Source organism: Corythoichthys intestinalis, unplaced genomic scaffold (assembly GCF_030265065.1).
Source record: "Corythoichthys intestinalis isolate RoL2023-P3 unplaced genomic scaffold, ASM3026506v1 HiC_scaffold_59, whole genome shotgun sequence".
Taxonomy (NCBI): Eukaryota; Metazoa; Chordata; class Actinopteri; order Syngnathiformes; family Syngnathidae; genus Corythoichthys; species Corythoichthys intestinalis.
The window spans coordinates 12,501-22,909 of NW_026651628.1; the positions used below are offsets into that span (position 1 = coordinate 12,501).

At 42.2% G+C, this 10,409-nt stretch overlaps 1 protein-coding gene across 1 annotated transcript in view; it reads right to left on the reverse strand.

The window, feature by feature from the left end:
- LOC130911581 (collectin-12-like) overlaps nt 1–9,782 on the reverse strand; it is a 10,567-nt gene extending 785 nt beyond the window's left edge. The window contains exons 1-6 of the mRNA XM_057829262.1: nt 9,616–9,782; nt 6,121–6,914; nt 5,957–6,060; nt 1,903–2,027; nt 232–296; nt 37–122 (exon numbers count right to left, since the gene is read on the reverse strand). Coding sequence (XP_057685245.1) covers nt 37–122; nt 232–296; nt 1,903–2,027; nt 5,957–6,060; nt 6,121–6,914; nt 9,616–9,679 — 1,238 coding nt within the window. The 5' untranslated portion in view covers nt 9,680–9,782. The remainder of the gene's footprint in view (nt 1–36; nt 123–231; nt 297–1,902; nt 2,028–5,956; nt 6,061–6,120; nt 6,915–9,615) is intronic.
- Nucleotides 9,783–10,409: the final 627 nt, after the last annotated feature.

Consider the following 10,409-nt stretch of genomic DNA (forward strand, 5'->3'; position numbering starts at 1 on the left):
GAACCTAACACAACGTGGGGGAATGGTGACAATTACTTGGTTGGGTTCGGCTTCACTTTTCCTTGGATGACGATGATGCAGCCAGCGTATAGACGCTCTTTGAACAGCACTTCGGAAACTTCCTGCACGCACACATAAAGGCAGCGTGAAATTGATATATCAGTCAAGCGCTAATCGCTATGGGCAACCTCCAGAACATGCCAACTACAACTCATACAATCGTCAACTCACCTGGTACACATCCACTTGGAGGTTGCAAGTGCCTTTAATGCCGTTGTACATAATCTCATCGCTATCTGGTATTGAAACAAACATCAACCAAGGTAGGACACATGAGATTTGACATTAAGATTTTAAGTGTGAGTGAGCACATTGCATATTAGGAAGCCATGAATCTTCCCAGCTAAATAATCAGCACACCATGTGATCCTGTGCTCCATCGGTAGACCACATTCAAGCTGCGTCCGCAACACGGTCACGTTTCACAGATGTATATGAGCGCAGAACACTTGCAGCCTCGGAGTCAGAAGTATGATAGTGCACAATTTGCCAACTAAGCAAATGTATTTGATTGATAGGCAGCTAATAATGATGCCTGAATCTCTCAGAATGGAAAAAGTATTAGTGGTACAAGTAGGCCTCTATTATCAATCGTATGCAAGCTCATTCTTAAAGTAGACGAAAGACTAACTGAACTATATGAGGGGCCGTACAAGACATTTTTCATTCTGGCCCTCACACACACACATACATTCTCCATTCACATACATATTCACCCTCACACACATATATTCTCTCACATTCATATATTATTCACTCTCCAAACTACGGCCCGCCTCCACATTCGGTCCGGCCCCCTGAACAATCAATTTCTTTTTTTTCCAATAGTGTTATTTATTTCCTGGCTTTTTTCTGTGAAGAACCCAGAGGGCTATTTGGTTATTATCTATTTAATTAATAGTGATAATATTATATTATGTTGAGGTAATTATCGAGGTTTGATTGATTAAATATTTGCTTGGTTGATTGATTGAATATTTGCTTGTGCTCATACATACCATAAATACATAATGCCATATTTTTCTTACTTATATAACCAGTAAATGATTATTGCTACCAGGTTGTAGTATAATGCTTAAGTGTTACAAAGGGTAAAAGAGGGTCGGGATGACAACTATTTTGCTTCATGGCCGCATCATTGCGTAACTAGACCTTCCGAGGCATCTTCAGCACCTGGCGTCTGGACTTCCGTCTAGACCTTCGAGGACAATTTTCCATCCATGGCCGCAGCGTTGCATAACTGAAGTGTCTGGATTATTTTGACTGTTTATATGATTGTTTACATAAGATCTTGCTTCCACATGTGTATTCACTTAGTTCCACCTACATGCACACACATATCCAATCGAAAACCACATGGGTGTCTCCAGCTTGCTCTCCCCTCCCTTAGGGCGACATCCATCTTTGTTTAGGACAAACCCCTAAATAAAATACCAAGGAGGATATTTTTCCTCGAGATCAATTTTGGTGACTCACGAGTCACATGTTGCTCTCCTTGGCCAAGAAAACTGAGTGTCTTCTCTCCTTATGTCTACCTAAAGATCTATTTTTGAACTTGACATATTATCTTTATTTTATATTATTATTTTTATTTTATTTACTTTTGTTCCGTGAAGAATCCAGAAAGGGTTATTTGATTGTGGCTTTCTGAAAAACAATTCATTTTTGCATTTAGGCACTCCTGCAATCGTCACACTTTTTCTGTTACAAACTGACCCGGCCCCTCATCAGAGAAGGGAAAAGTTATGTGGCTCTCACAGGAAAAAGTTTGAGAATCCCCTGCTCTAATCGAAAGCACAGTGTAGTATAGTTGGTGCACACCAACAGAAGGCGCCAACTCACCTTGGCATCGCTTGCAGATGTAACGTCTAAGGGAGGTGCAGGAGAGGTCGTTCAAGCGACCTCGACGTCCCCCCATCTCAACACAGTCTTCATTTTGGAGGTTAGGCTCACCTGCATCCCAGAGCCTGCACAGAAGTACCTTTCATACCGAGATCCTGCTATAAAACAACCTTTCGGCAGCTGCTCTGAAGCTCATCCCTAGTTGAGCATCAGTCGCATTTACAAATCAAGTGCAAAAAAAAAAAAACAAAAAACAAAATCAATACATGAAATTATCCTTAAAAATATATAGTTAAAAAATATATATATATGATTTTGCTCAGTAAGAAGATTTTTTTTGTAATGATCACGTGTGTTTCTTAGATGGACTTTTAGATGGAATTTTGTAAACCAGTGAAAAAATAATGGATATATGGGAATCAGTTTCTCATTTATGCCTCGTTTCACTGTAATGCTGTAATGCATGTGTGAAACCTTTCATTCATTCCATTTCTGAGCCGCTTATCCTCAAGAGGGTCACGGCTGGAGCCAATCCCAGATAACTGTGGGCGGTACACGGGGTACGCGCTGAATCGGTTACCAGCCAATTGCAAGGCATAAGGAGACGAACAACCATTAGGCGGGGTACGCGCTGAATCGGTTACCAGCCAATTGCAGGGCACAAGGAGACGAACAACCATTCGCGCGCACACACTCGTACCTAGGGACAATTTAGTGTGGTCGATTAGCCTACCATGCATGTTTTTGGGATGTGGGGAAACTGGAGTACCCGAAGAAAACCCAAGCAGGCATGGGCAGAACATGCAAACTCCACACAGGAAGGCCAGAGCGTTTTTCAAAAAACCCTTGATCCCAGGACTGTGAGGCCGACGTGCTAACCACTGTGTGTGTGTGAAACCTGTTGTGTTTTATTGTGTGCTCTATTTAAAACTGTGCGAAAAGCACAACCCCCCCCCCCCCCCCCCCCCCAAAAAAAAAGGGCTCCGTGCCTACCCTTATGTCAGGGAGTTCCGGCAAGATATTCTACGCCGTTAACACACACGCGCGTAACGTAAACGTTGAAGGACTGTGATTGGTCCGCTCTTTTTCCGGTTCAGCACAACACCGCCGCCATTTTCAAACATTCGCACACGTCTTCTGTGTTGCCCACGCGTCAACATTTGTTGTTCAGTATTGATTAGCTGCAGCTGCAAATACACTCTTTTCGGTTGCGCAAAATTGTTCAAGCCCACACCTCCTCTAGTGGCATGGTGGTGAGTTACAGAGCAAAGTGTTCCCGTGACGCAGAAGTTCAAGTGCGCAATGACGGCGTAGGGCAGGCTTCACTAAATCCGGACCTCGGTGCCACTTTTCCTGTCGTGTTTTCCATGTCTCCCTCCTCCAACACACCTGAATCAATATAATCAGGATCATTATCAGGCTTCTGGAGAGGTTGCTGATGACATAATCATTTGATTCAGGTGTGTTAGGGGAGAGAGACGTGGAAAACACGACAGGAAAAGTGGCACCGGGGTCCGGTAGTGTTGTATCGGTCGCGAATGATTCGTTCTTTTTGAACGAATTGTTTGGGTGAACGAGACCGAACTAATCACCATCTGCACTGATTCGTTCTATGAAGTTGGTATTTGTTCACTGCGTGGGAGGGCGTTGAGCAAGCGGCAGCGTCTTCTGACATCGCACACGACCAATCAGACGCCAGCCTCATCGCGGGCAGGGGAGGGACCGGAAACAGAATCAGGGCGTATGTCACTCACTTCCACGTGTGGCCAATAAGCAGCCAGCGTGCAGGCAAGGGGGCAAGACTGAGTTTTGTCACTTCCCGTTCAGTGACTCGGTCCTCCGGTTCCTGACCTAGCTTGCTGCTAACGTGACTTTCCAGTAATGACTATGCGGTGAACGAATCAAAAAATGAAAGGAAAGGACTTTGTCACATATTTGTTAACGTGGAGCCTATCAAATGCAGCTCAAAAAGACAAAAACACCACACAAATCTAGCGAGCATGGTTCAGTGTACTACTTTTCTCAACAGACTCGGGACTACCTATTACGACATACTATCAAATTTACAGTAATTTAAAACACGGGTAGCTACGAGGCAAGCAAAAGCTGAGCTGCGGTCGCGTGACGGCAATGAAGGGGGCAAAGAACTGTCACTATATGGAGGCTTCATGGCAGCGATATTTACCTCATATGTGCACAGAAAAAAAGAATAGTATGATCACCATAATACTGATTTGCAATGAAACGGTATACACATGTCCATTTTTTCCAAGTGTTTTATTTTTTTTTTCCCATGTCAGGTGTTGGTTGGTTTGACAAATTATGTCAATCCGTCCATCATGTGCTACTCAAGCGCCCCACAACAACGCACATGGACACGGGAGATGTCGCAATATGTCTACATTTTTCTTAACAGACTAATGAGAGTAGAAAGGCGATATCGTAAAGAGCAAACAATTATTTCTCGTCAGCATTTGACAATCTGAGATGCGGGGACGACAGGGGAGCTGACCGGATTATTTTATTTATTAATACCAGTGCAAAACGTCAATACGATCACCATAATACTGATTTGCAATGAAACTGTATATACATGTCATTTTTTTCCGAGTGTTTTATTTTTTTCCCCCGTGTCAGGTGTTGGTTGGTTTGACAAATTATGTCAATCCGTCCATCATGCACTACTCAAGCGCCCCAAAACAACGCACGCGGACACGGGAGATGTCGCAATATGTCTACATTTTTCTTAACAGACTAATAAGGGTAGAAAGGCGACATCGTAAAGGGCAAACAACCATTTCTCGTCAGCATTTGACGATCTGAGATGCGGGGACGACAGGGGAGCTGACCGGATTATTTTATTTATTAATACCAGTGCAAAAATTCAGTACGATCATCTTAATACTGATTTGCAATTAAACTGTCAAATATCAAAATGCAGTATTGTCTTTATTTCAGAGCAGCACATTCGAAAACTAGCTATTTACACTTATAGTTTTAACAATAGTGACTAAAAATAATAGTGATGAGCATGAAAACAAAAATACAACAGAGTGAGAGGTAAATATGTGTTGGTCGATCCATTTAGAAATTAAACTTTCGATTTATTTTTATTTTCGTGACAGCAAGCATGCTGCGTTGGCTGGTAGCAGGCTAGCAGCAGCATTGTATATGTGATCGAGAACATGCTAAAGAAAGTCCGTGCGCCCCCGACCCCAAACCCCCACTCCTCCCACAAAAGGAAAATGTTTAACCGTGTCCTAAATCGAAATGCAAGCACGAGCCATGATTTTGAGCCCATAGAACTAGGACAGACGACGCGGAAGTTCTCCCTCGCTTTTGCAGCAGCGGGTGGGAGGGAGACGAGGCTGTCTGTGAAAGCAGAATGATATTGCCTGTCACTCATTACTGAAACTACGACGAGTGGTCAATGTGCAAGAGAGGGAGGGACCAAGAATGTCACTTCCCGTTCAGTTATACTGCGAAGCGGTCTTTGGTGATTCGTTCGGCAACGTCACTTCCCGTTCAGTAACCGAACGATTCATTTGGACGGGGAGGGAGATGAGGGGGGCGAACGATTCGTTGAACGATTCGTTTGAACGAATCTTTTTACTGAACGATCCGGAATGGATTCGTTTACTCAAGTGAACGACAGATCCCGTCACTAGGGTCCGGATTTAGTGAACCCTGGCGTAGGGCCTACGGCGTCGCTCCGCTGTCACCGGAACGCAGAAGCATAAATCAGCCTTGACTAGAACCATTCTTCTTAACAAAACGGCCTGTCAAAAAACATTTCAGAAATTCTTTTTAACTAAACGGCCTGTTAAAAAGCAGATACGCTGAGGGATGTTATTTTGATCGATTCTGATTCGGTTGTGCTTTACCAATCATCTTATCGATAATAGTCGCCACATAAGGCTGTTCAGTTCCCTATAAAGCAAAGAAGAAGCACTTTTCCTTGGGTGCAGCTGTCATTTTGGGTGTTATAGTGATGAGTGAGTAGGAAGTACCCAAATTTTACGTGTCTACATTACGCTTTCCTTATACTGCTTACGCTAGTTCTGATTTCAAAGGAGTTCCGTCAATCCACTTCCACGGGTATGGGCTCTTCAGGCCGATCCAGTAGTCAAAGCCATCGAGTTGCTCTTTCAACCAGTCCTGAAACAAATTGCATCAGTACTAAAGGGCACGAGAGACACTTAGTGAAAGGCCGCTCACCCTCTCCGCGCTGCTCCGGATTATCAGCAGGTGCCCCCCATTGGATGAACAGTAGCGTTTGGCATCATCCCAAGATTTAGAGTCATTGGCAAAGCAGTAACTATGTTGGTTGTTGAGCCGCCAGGGTGCCTGACAGCCCTCAGCAGACTTGGGCCGTCGAGTAGGCGATACAACCTTCTTATCAGGGCCCGTAAGAGGAGGGCCCGTAGCACGAGGGCCCGTAGTAGGAGCGACCGTAACAGGAGCTACCGTAACAGGAGGGCCCGTAGGAGGACGGCCCGTAGCAGGAGCGACCGTAGCAGGAGCGACCGTAACAGGAGGGCCCGTAACAGGAACGCCCGTAGCAGGATGGCCCGTAGCAGGAGCGACCGTAAGAGGAGGGCCCGTAGCAGGAGCGACCGTAACAGGAGGGCCCGTAACAGGAGGGCCCGTAACAGGAGGGCCCGTAGGAGGAGCGACCGTAGCAGGAGCGACCGTAACAGGAGGGCCCGTAGCAGGAGCGACCGTAGCAGGAGCGACCGTAACAGGAGGGCCCGTAACAGGAACGCCCGTAGCAGGATGGCCCGTAGCAGGAGCGACCGTAAGAGGAGGGCCCGTAGCAGGAGCGACCGTAACAGGAGCGACCGTAACAGGAGGGCCCGTAACAGGAGGGCCCGTAACAGGAGGGCCCGTAGGAGGAGCGACCGTAGCAGGAGCGACCGTAACAGGAGGGCGCGTAACAGGAGGGCGCGTAACAGGAGGGCGCGTAGCAGGAGGGCGCGTAGCAGGAGGGCTCGTAGGCCTGCAGCAGCGTCCTAAGGGCGTCAAGAAAAATATTCAAATAATATTTGATGATAGCAGTATTCAAAAAATTCAAAGAAAAGAAGAGCAAAACCGTTCATAATAAGTCTTTAAATAATAATGAAATCATTTTTCTAGTGGACCCTCTGCCCGTTTCACTTTTTCCTGTGATGTGATAATTTCACCACAGACCCCAGTCTCACCACCCAGCAGACGAGTGAGCTACCTGAAGGTGCTATTTTTAGCCTCCGCAATTGAGCGACGTTACGGTGACGTCAACTTCATGAAAAGACAAAAGCCCTCCGGGTCAGAAGAAAAAGAAAGAAGAGACCATAAACGTGAAGAAAAACAGAGGTTTGTTGTGATGATTTTTTTTCAACAGCATAAGCACGTAGACTTAGCGCAACTGCAAGCTAGCGGTTATTCACATAGAGTTTATATGACTTAGTGCTAAAGAAAGATTATACTGTATCATTAGCCAGGCTGTTGTTTTAGAAATATTTTCAGTATTCAGCCAGCTGTTGATTAGTTTCAGTTAAATTTACTCCCCCTCCAATTTTTGAGAAATTTGGACAAAGTCTATGGGGGACCCAAATTGTCTTGCTTACTTTCATGTGATGTGAACCACTTTTACCTTGTGTGAAATTTTGCCTTTCAAATAAATTTGCCTTGCCTAAAAAAGTGGCAAGGTTAATTATACAAATACACCATAAAATATGCATTAATAATTTCAAAGTTCTGTGGTATGGGGGACTAAAAGTGCCATGGATTTAAATGCAAACATTTGTTTTTAAATGTGTCATTAATTCATTAAAATGGCAATCACGTTCATGTAAAAAAAAAAAAAAAATTCAATAGGTATTTATTTGCTGTCTTATTTTATTTAATTCATTATTATTGAATAGTCCTGTGTAGTTGCAGTGCTTCAAGAATGTATTTTCTTTCAACTACGCCCATCAAAGATAGTGACCGGGTCCAATAGACAGGTACAGTAGGCTGCAAGACTTTAGGCGCTATCATGCTGGTTTGACAATGAGCAGCTATTTGACAAATATAATGTAAGATTCCACTTTCTTCTCTAGATGCTCTTCTGAAATATTTTCCTTCTGCCTCTGTACATTCTGGGCCATCTTTTACAGCGAACTTATCCACATCAGCACCAAGTCCAAGCCCACCAAGTCCAGGAAAGAAGTGCCCTTCCAAAACAACTGTCATATGAAAGTGCAATAGATGCTTTTGCATCAGTGAAGACAAGGTGAGTAAGGTTATAGGTCGAGGTGAAAAAAAGTTGCATTTTAAAGTGTTCGGTTTGTCTTTATATAGGTTTGTGTTGGTGGGGGGTGTTAATCATATTGTAACAACAATTGTAAAAGTCATCAAGATTGTGTTCAACTGCAGGTTTTTTGTTGTTGTTTGTTTTCCCTTCGGTCATTAAAAGTTCAATTATCCCTCCCCTTCCAGCACCTCAACCTATATGTATTCATGATCCAGATCAATTGAGATCACAGACAATGGTTTTGGAGCTAAGTTTCTGTTGTGTTGAAGCACATGTCTTTTGGACATTCTCTTCCTACGTTTGATACATTATGACAAAACACACACACAGGCACCACATACAAAATTATCCATCTCGCAATGTGAAACAAAACACCTGGAATGTGAAAAGTTGCATTGAAAACCTCAGTCCATGTAGAACTGTAACATATATGTATTTATTTTTTATTTTTTAATGTTAATTTTATTTATATATGAAAAAATACAATTATACATTAATACAAATCTATTGGGTTTATTGATAATTTATTGATTAAAAAAAATCATTAAGATTATAATGGAATTAAAAAAAGTAGATATTTATTTATATCATAGGTAAATACTATGACCCTTTAGTATAAAACTAAAACTAACCAAAACTAAACTACAAGAGTATTTAACTGCCATTAGTCAATATTTAGTATTATATATTTAGTGTTATTATATTTAGTAATAATAATACTACTAATAATATAGTATTATATAATACTATAAAATTAAATTAAAAAATAAATTATTATGAATTTATTAAATTTATTATTATTAAGTTATTAAAATTATTATAATAAAATTTAATAGTAATATTTAGTGTTATTTTTTTAATTCATAATAATTTTAATAGTTTTAAAATAGTTATATATATACATTTGTATTAATGTATAATTTTGGTTCGTTTAGCTTACTACTGACAACAACAGAAGTGCGCTTATTCTTAACTGGGAGGACTGGCTATGGATTCTCACGTTTCTGTGCCAATGACGGTGCTAGACGTCCAATCCATTTGCAGCCTTCCAAGGCAAACCGAAGTGAATTTCCAAGGCAAACCGAAGTGAATGTTTCAGGTTTTCAGTCAGTGGCGGTCAGTGAGTTAAATGAGTGGTATATCAATGCTTAAAGTCAGTCGTTAGTTTTAAATAGGCTTTACTACACCCTTTTTTCAAAAGTTCACAGTCGGATCAGAAAGTGTCTCAAAACCGCGGATGTATTATGTATTGTTTCCATTGTTTCAAATGAGACTGACAGTTTGCTTAATATGTCTAGTAATCTGACAAGTATACATTTCCCCGAGGTGGGGCCAATAAAATGCCCTTTTATATTGATCCCCTAATGATCTGAAGAAACAAATCCAGTCCCAACAACGTTTGCAGTGAACCTTGAAGTCAAATAAAAACGTGAACTCACCAAGCGAAGCCCAAATGCCAAGCACGGTCAACGCTTGGAAAAGGAGCGATTGTGCCTTCTTCATCTCTCAGGTCCAGATAGAAGATCAGCCAGATAAACTTCAGAGGAGAATTTAATACGACGCAAGCCTCTTTCGCTCTGTGACAGACACACAAGCTTGACTACGTCACGCACGCACGCACGCACGTCCAACGACACAAAGGCTGGAGGATGACGCTCTAAAGAACTCGTGCATCAAAAGAAAACAAACATACAAACAAAGAAGAATTCGTGCATCAAACACGTCTCAACGTCACGTGGAACATTTGGAAATTAGGGTCGTACTAGTGATGGAGAAACCTTAGCTTTCTGAAGCAGTAAATATATATCAAGCAACGTGTCGAAATGGTTCATTCAGTGTTATGAAGCATTTGCCACGAATCAGTGTGGTGAGTCACGACAGACGACACTGCTTCACCGCTGCTTTCTGTACCGCTGAAGCAAATGTGTTGAGATGGTTCCGTGCTACGAGGCATTTGACACAATTCAGTGTGGTGACATCTTCTGGACAAAAATATATTGAATTTTCATCTAACCAAATGACCAAGTGTCATCTGAACAATGAAACCTGTGGGTGGTATGGTGGTTATATACTATGTCTGATGTGCGAGCAGTAGTGGGTTTGACCACTAGCCTGAAATGTATTCTTTATTCTTCCCCCAGATTAATAAAAAAAAAAATAATAATAATAATAATAATGAAAACAAACAAACAAAAAAAAGCTGTTGTGTTACTTTTAAATGAAATACGCAAAT